This window comes from Cydia pomonella, chromosome 3, assembly GCF_033807575.1.
Source record: "Cydia pomonella isolate Wapato2018A chromosome 3, ilCydPomo1, whole genome shotgun sequence".
NCBI lineage: Eukaryota > Metazoa > Arthropoda > Insecta > Lepidoptera > Tortricidae > Cydia > Cydia pomonella.
In genome coordinates, this window is record NC_084705.1 from 28375198 (window position 1) to 28402389 (window position 27192).

The 27192-nt window shown below is 38.1% G+C and overlaps 1 protein-coding gene across 1 annotated transcript in view; it reads right to left on the minus strand.

Moving 5' to 3' along the window:
* LOC133516481 (rho guanine nucleotide exchange factor 18) overlaps positions 1 to 25965 on the minus strand; it is a 77890-nt gene extending 51925 nt beyond the window's left edge. The window contains exons 1-5 of the mRNA XM_061849460.1: positions 25436 to 25965; positions 24173 to 24234; positions 2239 to 2333; positions 1376 to 1492; positions 161 to 281 (exon numbers count right to left, since the gene is read on the minus strand). Coding sequence (XP_061705444.1) covers positions 161 to 281; positions 1376 to 1492; positions 2239 to 2333; positions 24173 to 24215 — 376 coding nt within the window. The 5' untranslated portion in view covers positions 24216 to 24234; positions 25436 to 25965. The remainder of the gene's footprint in view (positions 1 to 160; positions 282 to 1375; positions 1493 to 2238; positions 2334 to 24172; positions 24235 to 25435) is intronic.
* Positions 25966 to 27192: the final 1227 nt, after the last annotated feature.

Here is a 27192-nt window from a genome sequence, read left to right on the forward strand (position 1 = left end):
TTCAGCCCCTGCCTCGCCTCGCCCGCTATGTCTAGCAACTTTCTCAGGTAGGTCAGATCTCTTACAAGACGAACAGATAAACTGGTGAAGCTTCCGGGGAACATCAAGAAACCATGGATTGTATCGATTATTCATGGCAGCATATATCAAGTATACTCACCGCTGCCTTTGCGACTATGCGGGTATAAGTCCAGGTGTGTGGGTGAGGAGTAGTCTGGATCGCCGCTATCTTTGCAAAGCGACGGACAAGACGTGCTGAGACGACTGATGCCGCCCGCTTGCTGTAAACAATAGATTTTTGTATATAAAAGGTATACATTGCCTTTTTTCAATTTTAGGTGGGAATGAAGCTTTATTGACACCCCTTTTAGTACTTTTAGTTTTAGTTAGTAGTTTTTAGTGACAGCTATTTTAGTAGATATTCCTGGCTGTGAGACATTACTAATGGCTGGCAATACAACAGACAAGGCGACTTTATGGACGAATTATTTCCATTTATTATGGACATTTAGGTAAGCCGCTGCATAATGAGGCCGCCGTTATGCATACAGTTTCGTTTCGTACGGACGGAATGTGTGTGTATGTGTGTATCTACAGGCATTAATATTTAAACGTTTAGGTTACAACACATAATAAACAATGAATTTCCCTATGATACTATTTACATTTTAATTCATGACACTAAAACGCGTTCTATCTACGCATAATGTACGAGTGATATCAGCATCAATGTATTATTAGGTGTTATTCTGTACCAGTAGGTCAGGGGTGTCAAGGCGAATGAGGTGGAAACAGGGGCTGCAATCCAATAATAGCTTTGAGAATTCATAAACTGATTTCATTTCTCACAGACGGGGTAAAATGGGAAGCGTATTTGCTTCTTGCATCCGCTTTTATTCAATTAAGCTTGTTTTTTGTTCTGAGTGATTTGATCAGACGCTTTCGTTCCTACGTATTTTATTTCATAAATGATTCATTGTTTGAAATATACACGCGAGGAAATTGGAAGCGAAAATCTAATCTTAATCAACTAGAATATACAACATACGGAACAATAAGTCAATGTGTTGTTTACAGTTACGTAGCCAAAATACATTTACATGTCCATGGCCATTACTAAGGCTTCCACAGTTCATAGATTAAGGTAAATAAGGTCACAGTGGACTAAAACAATCGTTGCGGTCGATTAAGCACATCTAGATTCCTAATGAGGTTTAAAAATAGTAGCACATACATAGCAGAAGGTGCCATTTCAGATCGAAAACAGCGAGGTTTAGAGGAAGTTCTTTCTCCGGTAGACGTAGCATGAGGTGCAGAACAGGATAAAAGCTCAATGTTGTGCCTCGTAAAGCTGATATAAAGACGCCACACTTACCATGAGCGGAAGCGGCGCGGCGCGCATACGTTGCACGGCCGCATGGAGCTGGCGTAGTTGTTGTAGGCTGTCGTCGAGCACGCCCGGGCTATGTGGCGTGACGCTGATGGTCGGCACCTGGAAATAAATGTACCTATATTACAATATCTGTATTTCAAACATCAATACCGGGCGATTTACCCCGGTACAAGTCGATTTGTCTAATTTAAACGCACGCGTATTAAAAAAGAAAGGTTATTGTATCTATTTCGGCTTGGTTTGGGTATACGCTACACCACGATATCACACATTAGAAACATATTTTGTCAATTCACATTTAAACATATATCGAAAATAATACATAGAAAACGAAAGATACCACACCAAGAAGCATCCTACCGAATGCGCCAATAGGTTTAAAATTTCTCCATTCAGTTGCGTGCAATGTGGAAGTGGAAGGTAATACGCAGTACTTAGCTGGTGATTAACTTACTCGGTTTAGGTATCACTGGTAGTAATGGCAAGCGGGATATAAGTCTAGTACTCACTGTAGTGGCTAGTGGCTACTCAAGGGATGGCCTAAAGGGTGACCACACGCTGCTTACGGTTGGCCAATGACGTGCGGTTACGGCCATCGTAGCGTTAGTCTCATGCTCATCAACGGGGCGAACAACAGACTTAGGTTATGGTACTTATGGTTCTTAACACAAGACACCGGGTAGGGTACAGAAGGGTCACTTACTACTACCTTCATGGCGGGCGGGACTTATGAGGTGACCACGTCCTCGCTGCTGTCGGGCGAGTCTGAACTGCCACCAGTCTTAGGATACGGTTCTGAACACACAAGACACCGGGTAGGGTACAGATGGGTCACTTACTACTACCTGGGCGCGGGCAGTCATGGCGGGCGGGACGTGTGAGGTGACCTCGTCCTCGCTGCTGTCTGGTGAGTCTGAACTGCCGCCCGCGCCACCCTCGTCTGTAACAGAAAACAAGTTGAAATTACACTAGTTTGCAATCCAAAAAGCAAAGGTTTTTTCTTGCTTTAACAACTGTTATATGTTATTACTTTAAACGTTCCATGTTAGCAAAATTTAAAGCCGTAAACTGCTTTGCTTTTAATGCCAACGATCAACAAAAAGCAAGTAAGGATTTAAATAGTTTCTGAATGGTTTGGGGAGTGTTTTCTTCTAGACAGATGCATTTTTTTCAGACAGGTTCACGTACTTTTATAAGTGAAATATAGACTAACGCTAGTCGCTTTCTCGTCCGCTTACCAAAGCGTCTATGTATAAAAAAGTCGTGTTTAAATGTTGTAATAGTGAAATAAATACTGTCTGTCTCTACACCAGTAGAGTTGTACTCCGTGAAAACATAAAAAAGCTACGATTTCTTTATATTCGGTCCTTATTAAGCGATCAACGCAGAATCATTGCTCCGCAGATATATTAAGGAATCCAACATAATAAAACCCTCCTTCCGGCCTTAAATAAGACCAACGGAATAGACCAAAGCCGGGACCTGTTGTTCTACCCTCCATTAAAAAACGCCCTTAATCTGGTCGTAACGCCGCGTTTACTAAGGCGCCGTAAAATGTTTACGATAAACATTTGTGCGATAAACATTTTAGTGATGTGTTGGTTCCGGAAACATTGGGAAGTAGCCTTGATTAATAATTAGTTAGGTGAGATGTATTGGGGCTTTGATTTGTACAAATCCTCGTTTCAATTTCGTTAATTTCCCGGGTCTATCTGCGTGATTTCGTTTCAAATCTATCCACGTAAATATTTAATCTGTTTTGTCTAATCTCTATGTCCGTCTTTTCGGCTCTTCTGTTTATATGATCCTTGCAACAACACTACATTGTTATAAATATGTAATATTTTGTGTGCTAATCTAATAATAGTGTACGTGAAGGCGCGTGTGCTCCCTTTTGATATCTGGCCAAAATTATCACGTTAGCTTTTTTCACTTCAGGCATCGTTTTAAAACCCTGAAAAATTACGGAAAATGAAAAACAGGTCATATTCGTTTTTTTAAATGCAACACAATGAATACATGAATATCCGGGTAGGGGAATTTGGGAATGGCACATCACTATTCGCGCATGTACGCGTTTCTGGTTATTAAGCCGCGACATGATGACGTAATATTAGCTTTAATGTTGGTAATTTTATAGCAAATAATCGTTTTTGGTGGAAATACAGGAATTTATAAGTTTTGATGGGATGGATTCTGTTAATGGTTTGTTTACTAGCGTCTTCAAACTTAAATATCTGAACATAATTTGACATTACTTGTGGTATTTATAGCTCCTACTTATCATTATCACAGAAGCATATATTTGAAAGCAATGATAGATTTTTAAAGTTCAGTCCCGCTTCAAGTCCCAGAACGATTGAATTACCCCAATACATTTATTTGCATATAAAGTTACGGTAAAAATTCAAGAATCATCAAATTGTTGTGCTGTATGTAACAGACAAACGTACTCGAACGTTAACGTGTGAGTTAGTGAATCATTCATACGGTAACCGTTTTACGTTACGTAGTTTTCGCCTATTCAAAAGAGAAGATACATTAACACTTTGTAAAGATAAACAATTAAACATACTATATAGCAAACAATAACACAACGTGCAACAGTTTGAGGTTTATCGCAACAGTCATTTGAGCTAACCCCGGTAGAGTTAGTAACTTTGTCAAGTTTGCTACAACTAACTAAACGTTTCGCTTTGTGTAACTTTTGCTCTACCGCTGTCTGTGGAAGTATATGTTATTGTTGTTAATTGTGATATGTGACAAACATTAACACATTCACTGCCGGGAACCCACCTGGTGGGCGCTCGTGAACTTTGTTCAGATGCCGGACAACCCACTGGACGGGTTGTTTTGTACGCAGCTATAGACCACCGGTTTCTGGGGTAGTGCGCCGTTTTTTGTCTGGCAGTGAATGTGTTAAAGCAGTTTATTTTACTAAAACACTAACTTGCGTTTAGTTGTACCGTCACGGACTGTACGGAGTTTTGTATTATTGATTCGTAATACAAGTAGCTTAAACCCTAAATTGATCAACAACTGTGACAATCCATATCGAAAGGGTCCTTATGGCGGTCAGCGCTTACGTCGCGTAGTACTGCATTAATATTGGAGCGCCGTTAGTAATGGCGTAAGCGCCGATCGCCATAAGGACCCTTTCGATTTTGATCGTCACAATTAAAGGCGTGACTGTACTGTGTTAAATGAAGTACAAGGAAATATAAATAGTACAATCAACTAAGTAGGCACACATGTCAAATATTTATCTAAATTGCCTATTTATGTGTCGGTAAGGTACCGAAACTTGTCAACTCCGCGGTAGACGGTACCCCCAACATGAATACTTTCATGCTGGACGCGTGTATTCTTGTAACGTTTCACGGCCTAACCTTGTGTATGGCTGTGAGGCGTGGTCCGTTATTATTTATTATCCTGGGACCTATTCAGAGAGATGACGGCACCTGGAGAATCCGGAAAAATGCCGAGATCGAGGGGTTAGTGGCCGAGCCCAATATCAACGAAACGAAAGCCCAGAGACTTCCCTGGTTTGATCACCTACTCATAATGGGAGAAGATCCGGCTGTCAAGAGGGCGTTATTGGGACGACCGCCTGGTAGCCGTCCGGTGGGTCGGCTCAGGTATTGCTATGAAAACAGTGTGGTGGCGGATGTGCTTCAGCTTCGTATCAGTTACTGGCAGGAAGCTACGCAGGATCGGGACAGGTGGCAAGCTCTCGGCCAAGATTCTTTCTTTGTAGATCACTGAACCAAAATAGTTAGTATTAATTAGTCTATTTATGTATGATCCCTCCCTAACTCCTTACATATCCATGGACAGTCCGCCACTGGAATCCCACAAACCAAATGGCCTGGCATCTATATGCGACAAAGAATAACATTGAAATGTTCTATCTCCGCTTCTTTTCACATGAGGAATTTAAAATGCCTCACATAACGAGTTATCACAAAATCCCAAAAGTACGTGTCAAAATGCACACAGATCCTAATTCACACCCGTTAAGTGCGAATGCGAGGACAATAGGCTATTGTTGGAGTTTAATTGGCTCATTAAACCCACAAGGGGCTTTTACTGCGTTTTAGGTGCCAGGTACCCTTCTCTTTCCGTAAGAGGATATTTTAGTGAAGGATGTTTTCCTTAGAATTAAAAGCTTGTTTAATTTGTGTAGGAAGGCATAGGAGTCCGCGTAACCTAGCGTTGCCATAAATCCTCAGACATTTCAAAATTTTTCGGCCTTTGTCAGGGCTACGACACACGGTTCGCGAGTGTCAGGAATTTTAGAAACCTCAACTAACCACTAGAAGCTAGCTAAAAGTCTCGGACCTTCTTCCTCCTGCCCTTATCCCACGTTATGTGGTGTCGGCACAACATGTTCTTCTCTTCCATTCTCCTCTATCTTTCGTCACCTCAGCACTCACTCCTTTCTTTCTCATATCCTCTTTCACACAATCCATCCATCGTTTTTTGGGTCTACCAGCCGCTCTCCGTCCATCAACATTCATTCCTAACATTCTTTTTCCTATATGGCATTCATCCCTCCTCATTAAATGCCCATACCACGCTAACCTACCACTCCTTATCTTCTCCGCTACCGGTGCTACTTTCAAACTTCCCCTTATATACTCATTCTTAATTCGATCCTTTCTCGTCACTCCACACATCCATCTCAACATTCTCATTTCCTCTGCGTGCACTCTTCTTTCATCCGTCACTTTCGTCGCCCAGCATTCTGATCCATACATTACAACAGGTCTCACGATCGTCCTGTAGATTTTCCCCTTAAGTTTAAGGGGCATTCGTGGATCGCAAGTTGTTCCAGAGACCTGTCGCCATTTCATCCATCCCGCATTTATTCTATTTTTCACGTAAAGTCTCGGACCACCAGTATTTAATCGCCTCCCGGAATGTGTCAGAAATACAACTTCCGCCGCCGGTTTTAAATGTAGGTTAAACAAGTGGCTCCTTACTAAAACGTTTTATGATTACAATGAATTTTTTGACATGCCACTTACCTTATAGTTTAATTTTTAATAATGAATTTTTAAATGTATAAAATAATGTAACGAATTTTCGATTGTAAATACGTATAATTAAAAACAATAAACTTACCTTGTGTATGTAGGTTTAATATTCTTAACAAGAGACGACCTGTAACTATTGTTATCAATATCATTTTCATTTTCATAAAAGTTTGGAGTTTCAGCTACAGATTAAAAAAAACTTCTAAATACGAAATTAAAGAAACCCCAGTGGGGTTTGGAAAAATCACTGTCCAGGTAATGTCAGGATTTTTAGAGTGCTGTCAGGATTTTTTTCAAGATATTCCATTGCTTCGTATGTAATGTGTTCGCTGTAATATTTTGGCTGGTAAGTTTGCACAGTGTAACGGGGATGGACAAAACTACATTATTTAAGTCGTTTTGTCAAACCCTTGTACACGTGAAGCCTAATGGACGGACTATACCAAGAAGACATTTTATACCAAAAATGCCTTACATCGTTTTGAAAAAAGCTGATACTCTTCAAACTGCTGGATCGATTTTTATCAAACATAGCTAAGGACCACCGCAAGGACACTCGCTTTCACGTAAAAAAACCGCATCAATATAGGTCCATCCGTTGAAGTGCTACGTTACCACAGACAGACAGACATTAGCATCAACCATATAGCACCCCTATTTTTGCGTCGGGGGTTAAAATGAACTCAAGTGTCGATTTAATTATAAGTTTTTCCTACTCCTCTACTGTTATCTGTCATTTATGCATTCATTAACACGAATATAAAAGGTTTCAAGAAAAGTCTATATTGTCTATTCCTCATAAGTGCATTGCTGCCAACTTACAAAATATTCATTTGGTTGCATAGTAAAAATAATTACTTCATAATCATAAGTCAGAAACACGCATGTGACACCCGTAATATAGCAACACCCATAGACTACGAAGACCGCTTAGCGTTGCTTGTTAGTCTCCGTAGGCTACGGTGGCCAAAATTGAGAAAAAACTGTCCAAAAATTTAATTTAGCAAGTAGCAAGTACCAGGGCCTCATGTCATGACTTACGAGGAGGTGTCGCTGACCGGCTGGCCGCGGCCCGGGGCGGGCTGGGCGCGTAACAAGGTATGCTCGCGCGTCTTGGCTATATAGTTTTGCTGTAATTTGTTTACCTAAATTAAGATTTATTTTTGTTGACTCGTAGGAAAAATATTGTATGCAACGTTGTATAAGTAGACTACAACTGTTGCATAAAATACTATAAAAAGCTAAGTCAAGTCTTAAAGCAGAGGACTCAAAAGAATCGAGTCTTAATCAACACTACTAATAAGCCGTTAAAAGGTAACGTATCTCGTGACTGTCCTATAAACGTCCAAACGTCGCACGTGTATCCATCTAATCCCAGTTATTCCATTAACTGCACAACAGAGCTCTAACTAAGCCAAATGTAACAAGTAAAGACCGCATGTAAATATTTATGCTGACCAACCATCAGGGAATTGACAAATTTAGTAAGACCCCTCGCTCTGTGGGATTAAATCGGATCAGGAATCAGGATAGACAATAGTAACTAGTTTATGTGACTGCTAGACTGCTACATAATGGAAAGCATTAAAAGCGAGTGAATGTTTATGAAACAAGGTGAAAGCAAGTTTTCATAAAACCATCACACAGGTATTTTAACCATATACACATCACGTCGGGGGTAGTATTATAAATCTGATTTATGATGTATCTAAAAGTAAACGTATCTCTATTAGACTGTCCTATAACGTGTGTATCCGTCCAAACCCCAATATTCCATTAACTGCACAACACGGCCCTAAGTAAGCCAAATTAACAAGGAAAGACCGCATGTAAATATTTATGCCGCCCAACCATCGGGGAATTGACCAATTTAGTAAGAGCCCCCGCTCTGTAGGATAAATCGGATCAGGATAGACAATAGTAGTTTATGTGACTGCTACATAATGGAAGGCGTTAAGACGATACGGGAGCTGAGATTTAAATATTTTAGGTGAATATATCCATATCGCTAACGGAAACGGCTATTAAAACTAGTGCGATAAGGACAACGCCGGATTATGCGAAAAATCCTGCGTATAAACCTCAAAAAACCGATGTTTCGTACTCGACTGTTTCGTCCTCCTAAACTTAGCCGAATGTACTTAACGGAATTTTGAGATCTAAATGGTAATGATATTATTGTGCCTTTTAGGCTAATTTATTCCAATTATGAATACCATGCCTCTCTTTGCAGCCTAGTAAATTAGGCCGTTTTTACGAATATTTGAAGTGCACTAGCGCCATAAGAAACAAAAATAAAAAAAAGCAAAACAAACACAGATATTAATAATAATAATTTGTGTTAAAAAAAAAACATTACTCTAGCTTCAAAAACCACGGAAGAAATGGCCACTCCTGTTGCCTCTTTAAATTGAGTGTGTGTGATTCATTTTTACGATATGCATATTGTGAATTGAATTATAATAACTTTTTTTTTTATTAGAAATATCTATTTTACCTTCTAATTGCTAACCTGTTATTATATCAGAATACGGCTCCTAGCCAACACAGAATTAGTTTATTATATAATAGTTAAGAGAGAACATTAGTGATACAAATGCCTTCAATTTAGATACTCCCGCAAAAGACGTCAGGGCTGTTCATTCGTTCGCCCAATTTGCTTAAATAAGATAACATCAACTTTTGCCTAAGAGCTTATTTCCCACCGTCCTTTCCGTCAACTTGACACCTATTGTGGCGTCAGGAGTACGGAAGGGGTCCCGATGCACTGGTCCCGGGCAACCTTGACCCACTGCTAGTAGGTCGCTCGGCCCGGCCTACATTATGCATTTTGTATGTTCGATCATTGTCCGTGTCCGCTCGAGGTGAGGGGAATGGGGTTTTTATGGTAATTTTTGTGTAAGGAAATAGTGATTGTACACGGTGTAGCGTGAGGAACGGTGTAACCGATTACATTTAGAGACTAAAATGTCATATAAACTTTTCTGGATTTCGCCTAGTTTTAGAATTAATACCAATTCAAAAAAACATCTTATTGTAATGTAACTTAGTGGAAAAAGCCACTTTGATGGCGATGATACCATTATGGGGCGTAGTCTAAATATCCTTATTGATAGATGTCAAAAAGTGACAAGAAACAGAAAGTGCAGAAACAAGCTTTTACAAAAAAAGTTCGTAAAAAAATCCTTTTCAGTGCCAGTTTTACTATAACATTAACTTTTTGTGTACAAATACATTCAAAAATTTGAAAAATAAAACTAAATTTATAATTTTTTGGCGAAATTCACTTAAATTTACTCATATAAAAAAAAAACCTTCTTTTGGCCTTAGAAGTGAGTGTTAAAATCTTTCAGGTTCCTCGTGTTACACCATGTATATTTCGGTTCACATTTCGTTAGGGTTTAGAATGATGTTGCATTGGGGCAGCGGGTCCTAACCTGGGGGTAATTACCCCCGGTAGGGGTAAACTGGTATTTTACGGGGGTAATAAGCTCAATTAAATATAATAAAAATTAAAAGAAAGAATATTGGTAGGAGGGGTGAAATCAGATTCCCCGGTTAGTCGTAGGGGTTGGCAGAATTGGAAAGGTTAAGAACCACTGCATTGGGGTAACTAAAATAGAAGCACTTTAAACTTCAGCAACTTACGTCGCGCGTCTACAACTACAGGTGCCGTTCGGATTCAGACTTTCACCAGCATTACTGCGGCAGTATTGCAGCGTGACGTGACATTACTGCCGACTGCATTGCGACCGCAAATGTCTAAATTCCAGGCAGCAACATCTGGTATGACATTCGTGACAGCAATGCAGTCGGCAGTAATGTCGCGCTGCAATACTGCAGCAGTAATGCTGGTGTAGGCTGATTACTCCGACTTCGAAGGATACCTTTAGGAGTCTTGGAAAGTTGTGCTAGATTATAAAGTACTGCGAATTTCATCAATAAGTATTCGTAATTTCGTAGTCATCTCGTTTCTGAATGCACTTACAACAATATTTATTTTTAGATGTCATTAAGAATAAAATGAAAATATCAGAAATTTTCTGAGACAAAATGTATCACAGTGAGTTCAAAATTCACTTCACAGCTGAGGGCGCAATAGAGAGCGACGAATCAGACACAAGGAGCGTAAAAAGATTACAGTCTTATCGATTTTGTTTCCACGTAGGGGTGTTCATTTCCACCAAAAAGCACCAATGAGACTCCAGCCAAAAGCACGTACAGGCAAGGTATTAAATATCGGCACGGGCAAAGTGCCAAAGAATATGTATGTAGGGGAGATTGGGGCTAATAGGGCCGAGAGTAAGTTGTTCCGATGAGAATAGGAACGCAAGTAAACAACGGAGCGATTCGTATGATATTGGTCGCGAAAGGTTAGAATACTGGTAGAATAAAAAAAATGTTTGAGTATCGATCATTTATTAACAAATACAACAAAAAAAAAAACTTATTCGACATAATCCGCCTCATAGCGGGGCACCCCATAGTTGTTCCGTTACGACCGACGAAAAATGTTCTGGTAAGAAAACTGTTTAACGATAAACAAAACAATACCACTTTTAAGAAACCCAAATAAACATTCCATAAAATAGCGCAAGCCACACAATTTATCCACACTGTTTTCATACCCCAATTTTATATTTTATTTATTTTTTAATTTAATTTAGTTATAATCACCTAGAGTTCCCTAAAGGGTTACATTAGTATGTTCACGAGCGAAGAGGGAAGTTTTTCGAATCTAACGAAATAATGGAATTTTTTCTAAGAACCCCATTGCTGGAGAAAACGGTTTCCACTACCATAAATCTTAACAGATCACTTTGATTTTGATGTCGATCGCTTCAGGATAATATATTCTAGATTTATAAGTAGGTTTCGCTTTTTCGATATTTTTTTTTGTTTTGCAAATTTTGAAAAAAAGAAAACCTCTAAACCTAGGTTTTTATTGTATCAATAACATACTTAAAAACTCATGTAGAATGGAATACTTATATTTAGAAGTGGAAAAATGTTTTCTCTTTTTGTAATATGGACGAACATGTGACTTCCCTCTTAAATACACATCCACAGGTATCCCACTAGGGAATGCAATATCCCGCATGCGATAGGGACGTCCTGCCAATATCCCCTTCCGTCAGAGGGTTGGTTATCGGTATCTCGGTATCAGCTTTAGTAACCACAAACGTCGCGTACCGACTGACGATGGGACATTCGGAATTCGGTTGGGCGGTAGGCAAACACTTATAACCTGCATATAATTTTTACATGTGTGTGTATATATGTATTTATAGTTAAGTCTTCTTCTTCTTCTTCCTCGCGTTGTCCCGGCTTTTTGGCCACGGCTCATGGGAGCCTGGGGTCCGCTTGACAACTAATCCCAAGATGTGGCGTAGGCACTAGTTTTTACTAAAGCGACTGCCATCTGACCTTCCAACCCAGAGGATAAACTAGGCCTTGTTGGGATTAGTCCGGTTTCCTCACGATGTTTTCCTTCACCGAAAAGCGACTGGTAAATATCAAATGATATTTCGTACATAAATTCCGAAAAACTCATTGGTACGAGCCGGGGTTTGAACCCGCGACCTCCGGATTGCAAGTCGCACGCTCTTACCGCTAGGCCACCGGCGCTTTTGTATGTTTGTATGTATTTATAGTTAAGTACCTATAATTAAATATTATTAAGTATCATCTTATTGAAGGTAATTCTGTAGGGTTGAATACCTTTCCCTAGTCTGTAACATTTTTGTGAAAATATTTGTTAGGATTACAAGCCCGAAGGATGACAAACCGTAACGTTGTAACTTTGCCTCAGCTGTCTGTCTATCAACAGACTGTATCTCAAGTGCCGTAATTAGGTAAACGATTAAAAAATTCGATGAAAAAAACCGTACAAGTGCGAGTCGGGCTCTCCCAACAAGGGTTCCGTATCCGTACTTTTTAGGGTTCCGTAGCCAAATGGCAAAAAACAGAACCCTTATGGATTCGTCATGTCTGTTTGCCTGTCCGTCCGTATGGGACAGCCACTTTTTTCCGAAACTATAAGAACTATACTGTTAAAACTTGGTAAGTAGATGTATTCTGTGAACCGCATTAAGATTTTCACACAAAAATAGGAAAAAAAAACAATAAATTTTGGGGGTTCCCCATAAAACTGAAACTCAAAAATTTGTTTTTTCAATCCCATACGTGTAGGGTATCTATGAATAGGTCTTCCAAACTGATATTGAGGTTTCTAATATCATTTTTTTTAACTGAATAGTTTGCGCGAGAGACACTTCCAAAGTGGTAAAATGTGCCCCCCCCCCCCCCCCCCACACCCCGTGTAACTTCTAAAATAACAGAATCAGAATCTTCTTTTTAATACGTCATAAATGGTACGGAACCCTTCATGAGCGAGTCCTACTCGCACTTGGGCGCATTTTTAGTATTTGTTGTTATAGCAGCAACAGAAATACATCATCTCTTAGTAAAAGGGTCCCGTTTACCCTTCAAAGGAGAAACGTATTTTTGATTTTTATAACGGCTAATAACTTACAAGTCCTACAACAAATAAAATAACAGTAGTAGGTATCAAGAAATAAAAAATAAAAATTGGGCAGTACAGCCCGCGTAGCCAACCTGCCAATCGTTAACGTTCCGCAGCTTAGGGTAGTCATCTCTCTCTATCACTCTTCCATATTAGTGCGACAGTAACAGTTTCGTTTCGTTTCCTACAGAGCGTTAACGATTGGCATGTTAGCTGACACTGTAGTGTCGAAAGCCCGCAGAATCAACGAAAATTATAGAATATCGGTACCCATTGCGCGTTGAGAACATGTCATAAATTTCCGACATCGTATGTATAACGTGGGTATGAAACCCCTGTCAGCTCGACTGTTCCTTGTAACTAAAGCTTAATATCATATGAAAGCCCGAACGCAAATACCTGGGAGAATTTCGGCAAAGTCGGATCTTGATAGGCACGTGTAGGCCGTGTGCCGTGTTGTCGCTTCTATATACCTAGGTACGGATATAAATATACCTCGCGCCCCTTTAACAAAGTACAGTCAGCATCAAAAGTAGCGGATTAGACTACGCGTCAAAAGTATCTACCATTCTTCAACAGCTTAACAAACAGAGATAATTATGTTTCTATATGTGGAGAACATTTGTCGCGCGCGGATTTTTTACGAGGGGCAAACTGAAAATGTTTAGAATAAAAAAAAACTGAAGTAATCAGGCCGTCACTCTTTATTTTAATGCGTGCTACTCTTTCTGATCATGCTTACAAATTTTCTAACTTCCGATTCTTGATATATGGAATAGGGTGTATAATATTGGAGCTCTAGCCCTACGACCATCAGGCCCAAGTCAACCTGCAAACTAAAAACGGCCACGTTATAATTGAAAGCTTTAACTTTAACCTCTTGTTTGTGTAGATAGTTTTCAGAAGATAGTGTAGTGTACCCAATTAGCGTTAGTTAAGAAAAGTTAATCACTATCAGTTTTGTAACGACAATTAAGAATTAATTTTCAATTAAAAAATGGTTTTGGTGTTAATTTCACAAACTATAAGCGATATTCCATGTAAAAAAAGGCAAAAGTTAATTCCCATAAAGATTTCATGCTTAATTCCTTCTTCCTCACGGCATTTTGCCACGGCACATGGAAGCCTGGGGTCCGCTTGACAACTATTTCATGCTTAATTATCGTTACATAACTGACAGCGATTATCTTTTCTTAACAACTTACGCTAAATGTGTACAGTATTTTCTGAAAAACTCCCGCATGATAAGGATCCTGACTGAATTATTCTCATCTTTAAAAAAAAAAACAAAAACGATTTTTATTTTGCTCTAAGATCAAGATTTGACCTACGATTTTTGACATTTTACACATACATGAAAGGTTAAGACGTTGACTGGTTAGACCAGCCAAGCTCATTTAGCGATTAGATCGGTTATAATGACGCACCATAAAACCCATTTACTAATAGGTACTAATGAGTTGTACAAGTCGTCTCACGTTAAGAGACAAATGGTCACTACTTTGGAAATAAAAAGCGGCCAAGTGCGAGTCGGACTCGCGCATGAGGGGTTCCGTACCATTTATGACGTATTAAAAAAAAATCTACTTACTAGACCTTGTTCAACATTTTACCACTTTGGACACACATTTTACCACTTTGGAAGTGTCTCTCGCGCAAACTATTCATTTTAGAAAAAAATTATATTAGAAACCTCAATATCATTTTTGAAGACCTATCCATAGATACCCCACACGTATGGATTTGATGAAAAAAGATTTTTTGAGTTTCAGTTCTAAGTATGGAGAACCCCCAAAATTTATTGTTTTTTTTTCTATTTTTTTGTGAACTTCTTAATGCGGTTCATAGAATACATCCACTTACTAAGTTTGAACAATATAGCTCTTATAGTTTCGGAAAAAAGTGGCTGTGACATAATCGGACAGACAGACGGACATGACTGACATGACGAATCTATAAGGGTTCCGTTTTTTGCCATTTGGCTACGGAACCCTAAAAAGGACCGGACAAGTACGAGTCGGACTCGCCCATCGAAGGTTTCGTACAAATTTAACTTATTTTTATACATGTGGAATGTCACATACATATTATGGACCGTCATAAAAAAAATCACTCATTTTGTATTGAAAACTAGGGATCTACCTACTTTTTAAATGATTACTGAACACTGAACAGGTAATCTTCGTGATTCTGAGAAGTAATAACCCAAAATGTAATACTTTTCCAAAAAAAAGTAAACGGTACACTTTTTTCTGAAGCCCCACATATAGATGATATGGACGCTGGAAAGTTCAATAAGGCTTGTGTTAGGGGTACTAGACGACGATACATATAATATAATAGATAAATACTTGAATTACATAGAAAATATCCATAACTCAGAAACAAATGTGATGAATACACAAATATGCCCATACCAGGATTTGAACCCGGACTTCATGCTTCGCAAGCAGGGTCTCCACCGACTAGGCTAAAGGCCGTTCAGCTACCTATATCAGGCGTCCATAGGCTTCTTCTTCTCTTCGTGTCGAGGTTCCTTTTTTTATACGACGGAAGCTCAATAGGCAGCGGTATTGACAGCCCTGGCTGTCGCGTCTCTGAGATCCAGCTCCGAGCAGTGATGCGGGCATGCGGGGCACGCCAGTAGGTGTGTTTGCGTTGCTGTGTCGCAGGTACATTGAGTCGAGGCGTACATAGGCTACGGTGACTGCTTACCATCAGGCGGGCCGTATGCTTGTTTGCCACCGACGTGGTATAAAAAAAATATAGCGAAGTAATACGCTCAAAGATAGCCCTAACTCTTTACAAACTAACCATACATATATTAATGTGCCTATAAGACGAACTAAAAGGCATATTCATAACCTGTCTGTGGTCTTTGTGTGTAATTCGTCGCAGCTATTACACGAACATCGAACAATACTTATATAAAGCATCTCTGGTCTTTCCCCAAGGTCACTTACCTATACATAGGTATCTATAGATTATCTAACCAATTTGAGCACAGTTTAATTTTATCATCGCTACTTGGTCAAATTTGTATCCTACAAATAACTACATAGCATGTGTGCTGAAAGCATCTGTTGTTTTTGGGAAAATCTTTTTTTTTTAATTTTCTGGAATCGGAATTCGGTGTATACGTAGTATACTACAAAAACTATAGGTAATAAAAATTGCTTGTATTATCTACCTACCGTAAGCATAAGAGATCTTTAACCCTTTGACCGCCACAGACGGCTGTGGAAAATCTTGCTAAGGACGCCAACCACGGCCACAGCCATCAGCTTCGCCAATGCAATAGGGAGTTACGCGGGACTCCGTAAAGTTCAATTTCGCTTAAATAATCACGATCGCCTGGCACGGCATATTCCTTCACCATCTGGCGTTCATAGGGTTAAGCGCAATCGTCATTGTATATACCTATGTGTGCAAAATGTACGCAGGGTGTCTATATCTAAACTATCTAAACTATTACTATTGCAGTCGGTGCAAAGATATAGGAAGCTCTGTACGAGAACTTTGCTGAATAGACCTTTCCTTTTAAAGAACTCTTTAGCGGTCTCAAAGCAAACGTTGAATGGGCGACATGACCTAAATAGTGCGCAGAACTATTAACACAGTTGCAACACTTTACTTTATGTTACAATAGTATTTTATATAATCGTGATATAATAGAGAGCTTTTCAGTCGAGTACCGTGTTTAGGCAACGAAGCTTGCTGAGTTGCCTAAGTAAGGTAAGGTATTGAAAAGCTTGATTATATCACTATTGTATACAGTACTTTTTCTACGAGTCATCTTAAATAATACTTTTTTTATTATTAAACCTAAATAAGTGATGAAAATTGGTAAGTATCTCAGTAGACAAAAATGTAGTACAAAAGACATAAACTCTGCGAACTCTCGACGACGACTGCACGACCCCGCGCCCCGCGCCCGTTTAGTATTTTCTATGAGAGCGCGGCTGCACGTGATTGGCCAATTTTTTTTATAGTTGACTACAGCGTATCGAAAAGAATCTTAGAGTTGAGTTGGGAGCCCATACATGAAAAGCACGCAATTATAGTTTGATATACGAAATCGTAATTTAAGCTTTGCAGTCGACGAGTAGAAAAAGTTATTTAACACACTGGTTTAATATTAATATATCATAATAAAAAACTGCGAGTTAAATTTGAAATTAAAAGTTTCGGAAATAAGGTGAAACTTCATTTGTAATCGAACGTAATATAATAAATGCAACCCCCTTCAAGCCAATCCGATCCTATACTGACATCAAAATGTGTCATTCAGTTATTGTGCATTTCGCTAGTAATTGTCCGTATATGTAAGTGAGACGCACGATAACTAAATGACATCATTCAGATATTTCAGTATACGTTCGAATTGGCCTGCTTGTTGCAATTTTTTATTTATTTACTCAAACGGTACATGCTTACAGACAAAATTTATGAATGGTAGGTAGTAGTAGGTGGTATTGGCCACAACACAACTAAAGGTACCACCACGCTATACCATGCCGCCATAGGTAGAATCCACACACGCTCAATAGGTACCAATATAGCCCTGAAAATGTCAATTTTCTTCTTCCTAGCGTTTGTCCCGATTTATTGCTAATGCTCATTGGAGCCTGGGTTCCGCTAAGCAACTAATCCCAAGAATTGGCGTAGTTTTTAGGGTTCTGTAGCCAAATGGCAAAAAACGGAACCCTTATAGATTCGTCATGTCCGTCTGTCTGTCCGATTCTGTCACAGCCACTTTTTTCCGAAACTATAAAAGCTATACTGTTCAAACTTGGTAAGTAGATGTATTCTATGAACCGCATTATGATGTTTACACAAAAATAGAAAAAAAACAATAAATTTTGGGGGTTCCCCATACTTAGAACTGAAACTCAAAAAATCTTTTTTCATCAAACCCATACGTGTGGGATATCTATGGATAGGTCTTTAAAAATGATATTGAGGTTTCTAATATCATTTTTTTCTAAACTGAATAGTTTGCGCGAGAGACACTTCCAAAGTGGTAAAAAGTGTGTCCCCCCCCCCCCCGTAACTTCTAAAATAACAGAATGAAAAATCTAAAAAAAAAATATGATATACATTGCCATGCAAACTTCCACCGAAAATTGGTTCGAACGAGATCTAGTAAGTAGTTTTTTTTTAATACGCCATAAAAATTAAAAAAAAAATTTTTTTTCATCAAACCCATACGTGTGGGGTATCTAAGGATAGGTCTTCAAAAATGATATTTAGGTTTCTAATATCATTTTTTTCTAAACTGAATAGTTTGCGCGAGAGACACTTCCAAAGTGAAAAAAAGTGTGTCCCCCCCCTGTAACTTCTAAAATAACGGAATGAAAAATCTAAAAAAAATATATGATATACATTACCATGCAAACTTCCAACGAAAATTGGTTTGAACCAGATCTAGTAAGTAGTTTTTTTAATACGTCATAAATGGTACGGAACCCTTCATGGGCGAGTCCGACTCGCACTTGGCCACTTTTTTTATTAAGCTTGTTATGAAAGCGACTGCTTTCCGAGCTTCCAATCCAGAGGGAAAACTATAGGTCTTATTGGGATTAGTTCTGTTTGCTTACGATGTTTTCTATCACTGAAAAGCAACTGGTAAATATCATTTACCTAACATGTCATACTACGTTCCACTAAAAAGTTCCGAAAAACTAATTGGTACGGCCGTGGTTTGAACCCGCGACCTTCGGATTGAAAGTCGCACGCTCTTACTGCTTAGCCATGAAAATGTCAGCACTGATTTAAATGAGGACTCTTATCTCCTTGCTCTTTTTATCTATGCGTCTTTCTACATTGCGAAACCTACACTTCGGAGCGTGATTTTAGTTAAACATTTTTTACTTAAAATATTCAATATCAAACTAATCGTAACCTTTTATATTATAGTAACTCATGCCCATGCGCTTACGAGGCAGCAGGAGTTGTCTTTTCTCCATACAAACGTACTCGACTGTTTCCTCCGGGGTTTTTGAAGCTAGAGCAATGATTTTTTCAACACAGATTATTATTATTTATTAATATCCGTGTCGGACTGTTTTGTTTTTTTTTTCATATTTTTGTTTCTTAAGGAGCTAATGCACTTCAAATATTCGCAATAACGGGCTAATTTACTAGGCCGCAAAGAGAAGCATGGCATTCAAAACTGACATCAATTAGCCTGAAAATCAAAACAGTCCGACACAGATAATTTCATGGATGGATGGATGGTTTTTAAATTATGTTTATGATCCACATATACAGCTTATTCATTTTTGGTTTTATTTATTTCATTTGTGTTTTAATACATTACTATCACGTCCTATTGAAACAAGTATATACTCGTCCTAGGGTACATTTTGATTTAGTACTTATCTCAGATACTGTAAGGCACTGGTTTTTAATTATTGTTTAACGTAATTAATAGAAGAGTCGCATGAAGAAAGCCATCTGCGATATACGCAACATTAAATAAATAAAGTATATATCTGCGCATTATTATGAGATCTATATTTATTATGCATTTTTTTTTATAAAATAAGATAGTCGTACCAACATTGATTTACTATTCCTAGGCTAGGGTCCAGAATCCGAGCCCAGTGGTCCCAAATAAAATGCATTACGTAACAAGCTGGCGCAACAAGTAAGCAGCCACAAGTACTAGCAGTAGACTCACCTCCTTGGCTTCAACTCGCTACATTTTCAACCAGACAATTTTCGTCAAAAACCGGCACGAAACACGCACATCAATAAAAAAACACTTTAAAAAACACAATCGATAAATTTACGAAAAAATAAACATGCGTCACAGTTTGAATTATTATTTGATTCTATTTAAAATGACTTCATTTGTGAGGATTATATATTTTTTCGGACAGCGAGTGTCGTGAGTGGTGAAAATTAGGGTAAAATCGAGTATTATTTTGACAGGGCTGCGAGCCTTGCCTTTGTACGGGGCGCGAGCGGCGCGCAGGCGCCCGATCGATCCGCGGGAAGCCATCTAGGCCCCGTATTGTCGTCACTTACCTAGCCTAGGCGAGAACTCTCGGGTACTAGTGTATCTGTATTGAGATCCGTAGCAGCTAGGAGAGGCGTAAAGTCCGTCACAGATGGAGCGATAATATACCATAAGATATCTTGGTAATATGGTTCTACTGGTTCACCAAAGCAATCAACACAACTTCTCTGTAAGCGATTAGAATGGTTGTACATATTTTCATCGCGTACCTAACGCTTGCCTCCTACGAACCATTATAAGTAGGTCACAACGCGTACTACGTGTTGATACGGTTATAATGAGGCGAGAACTCGTTAAGTAATAAGAACAACGTTAACATCACGGATGTTGAACTATACACCTCTGTCCGGTAGGGTTACCAGATACAAGCTTCAAAAGCCTGACATTTTTTTTAAATCTGAAACTAACTCCCTAACTAGAAGCCTTAAGCCTTAGCCTCAGGGGAAAAGTCTACTTGTACAGTCACGTCTGAAAATATCGGTACCAAAAATGTGCCAAAAATATGTATACACTACCTTAATATATAGGCAATAAAGTCGTGTATACATATTTTTGGCACTTTTTTCGTATCGATATCTTCAGACCTAAACCGCATTGATCTATCATGAGACTGAGCTGCCCGCAATACACAGGCAGGTGATATGATGTCCACAATTCCACAAAAAAAAAAAAACATTCTCTCACCAAAACGTCCAACATGTCAGGAAAATTCAAGACATCTAGCAACCCTAACGGCAAAAGATGAACTTGAATTTTAAATTGTATTACCACACAGAATAAATAATAGTACTACCGTACAGACAGGAAACTACCTAAAAAGCCGAATTTTGACAGTGATTAGGGCCGAATCATGTTGTCCCTTTGTAATGTATGGAACTATCCATTTCGGCTGTTTAGGGTTGTCAAAATTCATGAAATTATCTTATCTATGGTTTTTCACGCAAAGGGACGTCAAGTTGTGCTAACCCTAATAATTGCTCGGAGCAATGCCGAGCCGAACGGAACCGAGAAAGCCCGAACGCTCTAGGTACTTAGTTTCCTCCTCCTAGTTGAAATTTTTGTTTAAAAACCGAATTAAACAAAAGAAATGCGGTTATTTTTCCATTCAATGTGGTTTAAAATACACTGAAGCAATAAGTACTAGGAAAGACTTAAGATGTTATAATCATTTTTTCGTAAAGAACCTGTCATGTCATTATTTCATTCGTACTGTCTATAGCGTCTGATAACAACATAATCAGTGAACATAAACATTAAGTCACCGTGTGTAATGCATGCATTTTACCATGATTTTAACTATGTACTCATAGTGTTGTTTTCCTGCCGGTGAGTAAGGTTGCCAGAGTTCAACGAGGATGCGAAGTGTTAGGGTCGGCAACGCGCATGTAACATCTCTGGAGTTGCAGGCGTCCATAGCAGACTGCTTACCGGCGGGCCGAATGCTTGTTTGCCACGGACATAGTATAAAAAAATGTTTGCACTATATCATATTGCATCATGCACCTAATGTAATGAATATATAAACGAAATCTGCGTTTTCAAAGCGCTATTTAGATATTTTGCGTTTTAATTTGTATGCTTTTTCCGTATGGTATGAAGATAAGAAACCCTCCATTACGCGTTATTCGACACGCACTAGGCCGGTTTTTCAGATTTAATCTTAATTAACGCATTTTTATGTGTGCAATGCATGTGATATAAAGCGGAAATTCGATAATGTAGGTGTTACTGCCTTTATGAGCAAATAGTACATTGTTGCCGAGGGATGAAAAGAGGCATTTTCTGACGAGGCAGTTGCCAGGGCGAAGCTTGCCGAGGTACCCCTAGCAGCAAAATAATCGTTTGAAAATCCAACGACAGAATTGTTGGGTTGGCAGCTGCTTAAGTTTTATAGAAGATGCCAGCATAAGCCCCTGTTTCAGTTTTTTTTTTTTAATTTAATATGGCTAAAATTGCTAATACCTACTGATCCAGATTTAACCCATAAAATTCCACAAAACAAAATTTTATAGACAGAGAAACCTATGCACCTTTAAAACACTCCGACCGGCCAATCCCGTTTGGTGTTTGTACCTACTTATTCACCTGGTAAGACCAAGGGCAATTCCTTTTGTTTCTATAAGAGTCCCAAACTTTTTACGAAAGAATTTGTACTTGTACAAGAACACAGGGAATTACGATAATTTTGAAAAGATAAAACTTCAAACCTTCCCGTTCGAATTACGAACGAAATACAGGCATTTCCGAGCACGTTTGAGAAAATATTATTTTGAGTATATTTCGGTAGAGGTACCTGGCGGGTCCCGCACGGATTGTAACTCGATATTTCCGGACCCGAGGCTTCCGGCGCGAGCTGGAATCGATGACGTCAAGCCTTTGTCCTCTTAAGGGCCTACGAATGTTCTACCAATACTACCTCTATGTACGTATAACCCTACGACTTTAAAGAAAGAAAGAAAATACATTTATATCTAACACGTGGTATACGCCACTAGATAAGGAAGGCATGCAGAATAAAAATAAAAACATTTGGACGCTAAACTATAGAATCCCCACTCAGCATAATGCCGCGGCAATCCGTGGCGCTGGTTTTCTGTGCGGACCTTACGAGTAATCTAGAGTTCATGGCGACACCTACGCCAACTACACACAAATAAATTAACAGTCAAACATTATTATTGATCTAAAAACCAGAAAAAAAAGAATATACCTACACATTTACTCAGTCCCATGTGTCTGTATAGCCCTAATACTTAACAGTTGGCAAGGTTATTGCGCAGTGAATTCGGAAAAATTATTTTGAATCGTGTATAGCCCAGATTGAGAAATCATGGAAAAATCTGTGATACTTTACAAACATCGGCTTAGTAGTTTTGACGCTACGATTGAACACACAAGACATACATACTGCTTAACTCATAACCCTCCCCGTAAAGTCGAGTGACAATAAATAATAATAACTAAATACTAGCCATATTGTTCTATGCCTAGTAAAAGACACAAGGCTAACATTCTCGAAATACCTCATTTATCAATACTATGCCTAAGCGTGCATTATCTTAGAACGTTATACAAGCCAATTTGAACCTTCTGTCGTGGCTGGTAGGTTCATTACCGTTCGCGGGACCCCCACAGAATCTATTAGGCAAGTAACTGTATCATTGCCATATGGTCTTACAAATGCTTTGGGAATATACAATGGAGTTAAGTTTTTAATAAATTGTTGGTCATGGTTTAGTAGAATATGGTGCCGGTTTGTGTTGTCAAATACAAGTTCGCATTTTAGGCTTATATTATTGCCACTCACACTTTTTTTTCATTTACAAAATTGTATATAATATTTAAACAAAATCACCCACCCTTTATAATAAAAACGGTCCCCAATTTTTTTTTATGTAGTTACTGCCATATTGCATAATGGTAGCAGAATGTAGTGTAGTAGGTAGAAATAATGAGACATTTTTTCTACCATTACTTAGGATGGTATGAGCTCACGGTTTCAATTAGAAATACAACTTTTTTATGATCCAAGTGTCACATCTTTATGTCTCAGATATTAGGACTCTATTGTTATATTTTACTCTGCTATAGCAAGACTCACACCTGAACACAAATCTGTATGTTGCAAATGATGCCAAAGACAAAGATAAAAGATTACACACAACAAAAGTTTATAATAAAGGAGAGTCAATGACTCAACGAGGATATGGATATTGAGGACCTACTGCAAACACCGATCTTCCCAAATTGCGGGCATCTTTCTCTTTCACTCTAATTACAACTTAATTGGGATAAAAGAGAAAGATGCCCGCTATTTGCAAACTTCAGTTTTCGCGGTTACATAGCCCTGGCAAATGAGAGACAGAGAAATGCCAAGTGGCATACAGACCAAACCGATGTTTAGTTGACTGAAATAGTAATCTGTCAATCTATTTATTTTGATAAGCTCATACACAATAATATTTAACCTCATAAACTGTAAAATATGTAGTGACGGAAGGAGGCTGATATTATTAAAATTATATTTGACACATTCACTGCCAACATTTTTGTAGCACTACACTTACAACTAATGCCAGGTTTTTCCGCTTTGTAGAGAAACTATGAACAGAGAACCTGCTAAGCAGGTTCCCATCACTCAATGTGTTAAGCAAGGGACAGGATAATTAAATTATAATAAAATTTACCTGAAGACAAGAGTCCCACAGTCTCTTGTGATGGCACATCCATTGCTGCGGATTCTTCGCAACTGTAATAAAGAAAAAAATACTAACTACAAATAAGTAACAACAAAAGTAAGTAAGTAAACACTTTATTGTACAAGAAAAAAGGAATATTGATTATATCAGACAAGACAAAAGTGTGCTTGTTATTGTAGTTGGTAAAACAACCAAGGCCCATTAAAAACTTAACTTGTATTCTCTTATGATCAGGAATATTGTTAAAAAAATTGTATTCTTTTTGTTTTGTCTATCAAAACAGTGTTTCTATCGGCCCTACCCCATCTATATAGTTTTGTTCTCAAATTGTCATTTTAGTTTAATAATTTAGTACCTTTAATAAGCATAGTTGGTTACTAAGATTATTATTAAATATGTGCACTAAAAACAAGACAAATTCATGTAATATGGTTTATCCAAACAGGCAAGGACATATTGTGTTTTATTTATCACTTTTGCGATACAACAAGGAAATGCCACCAGCATCCTTGGTACAATGCCTCAAGGGCCTATTTTAGATATAGTAATCATCTGTATATATCCATAATGTATATTGTTATTGTAAATAATTGTTGTATTCATTTCTTTATCACTAAATATGTAAATGTTTTAACATATAATAGTAAATTCACACACACACACAATCTATAAATTAGTTACTTATTATCTACACAAAAAACAGAGATTCTACCAGAAAAGTAGAATTTAGAAGCTTACAATGGTGGTTCAAATCAAGCTGCAGCCACTGAAGGGCTTTGTATTTTTTTCTTTACTAGGTATATGCCAATACACATTTTCAATTACTTTTATATTGCATATAATTGCCTGCTCTATTGCTGCATAATATTTGTTATGCAACTACATATTAGTCTATTATCTAGATCAATTAGATTGCAACACCATGATGATACTATAATTAATTATAAGATACCAACTATGATACAATTTTTTCTTGCATGACACTGAATAATTTATCAAACAAATGGTTTTTTGAAGATCGTAAACGTCTAATAATGTAAATTAATTAACATACAAACTGTTTTCTTCACTATATACATCTAAATCATTTAGGATTATGTTTAATAACAAACAGTATTGAAAAAGAAATTCAGAAGTGTTTTATTAATGTTTTTCACCTAATTACAACTTTATATAGGCTGAAGAACACTGAAAGCTACATAACTGTAGGTTAGACAAAATAACACAAGATATACCAATTCAAAAACTCACCAAAATTTACTTCCACGGTATATCTACAGCGACTCCGAGACAACATTCACATTGCAAAACGATTGTATTCTTACACAACAAGCCTCTCGTATGTTTTTCCCAACAATTACCAGGAAATATTTAAACAATGGGATCTAAATTTTATGCGAAAATACACTTTCACATCATCGGGACAGCCACCTACACAACAGAAACAGTTGTTCAACTTAGACCACCTTTTTTTACACAAGCGCCTAGTATTTGTCCGATTGGTATTATAAACATATCAATTCTTCAATAACACTTTAGCATAATCCAGCTTCTAAACAACTTTGTTGGAATATAGTAAAATAACTTTAAAACTTCCGTCGACTACTTTTCTACCTTTGACAGGTAGGACGACGGCAACGCCGACAAATTTTGGCTGTGACCTTTCCCGTGTGACATGTAGACAACTCCGTGTTTCACCGTGCTGTCACAAAACGATGCTTCTCTGTCGTTCTTTTTTATATTGACAGAGATAGAAATATGAAAAACTTTTTGTGTGCTTAATTGGAAAACAAATGTAAAGTTGCCAGTATACTCTGATAACTCCACGAATTAAGGTGAAATTGTGAGTGGCCAGTATTCTATTAGTAATAATATGATTATTGTTAAATCCGCTGATTAAATCGATGTTTACTTTTTGTTATATTCAGGGTATGTGATTCTTTATATTATTATTATGCCCTTCATGGAATATTAAAATATCTGATATTTCTGGGCAAGCCAGCTTTGTCAGTAGAAAAAAAACGGAAAATTTGAAAAATATAGGTGCGAAGGATCTATCTCCCATACAAATTTTAAACACCGCGTGTTTTTCTACAAACAAAGTTGACTTGCCAGAGTATGCCAGTTCAATTCAAAATAGGAATTGGGAAAATTTGTTTGAATAATGGCAATACTTGAGAGTGAAAACGTTTTGTTACTGCTAATTTTTTTGTTCATATGGGTAACACGGGTTGCTTTTGTAATGCCTTAAAAATACGTTTTCAGAAAAAAAAATAAGGTCTGTCAAGGCATTTCAGTCAGCAGAAAAGAGCGGCAAATTTAAAAAATGTAGACGCAAAGGGTTATCGTCAAAGGTTATCGTCCCTTAGGCACTGGTCCCACCGCGAGCGAGTAAGCTATGAACTATCGGCTATTTTCTAGCTCAAGAAACGAACAAAAGATAATCGCTTTCGTGTAAATAAAAGAGAGAGATATATATTTATAGTTCATAGCTGGCTTGTTCACACCGCCGGCGAAGACACTCTCCCACCGCCCGGCGAGTAAGCAATAATTCCATACAATGTTTACTAGCCGCCCGCTGATTGTCAACTGTTTCTAGTACATAATTTTACTAGTTGATAGCCGAGCTCGCTGATAGTTGGCGGTGGGACCACTGTTTTCTAGTTGACCGCCGCGATAAAAGCTATCGACTATAAAACTAGCTCAGCGGTACTCGCCGGTGCCTGCTTGGCGATCAGACCGATCATTTTACCTTATGAGATGGATGCGAGTGCACGTATTTACAATGAATTTAAAACAATCATATGAACTATCTTTGTTGTCCAGTTCGGATGACGATGATGATGTATTTTATAAAAGCGTGTGTGTAGTGGCAGTGGCAATTTTGAAGAGACGGAAGAAAAAAAAAGATATTTTAAAAAGAATGACAAGAAAATGTTGGATGCAAGAAATTAATTATTTCAGAAAAGAATGACCCACGGAAACTATTGATACTGGATAGGAATAGA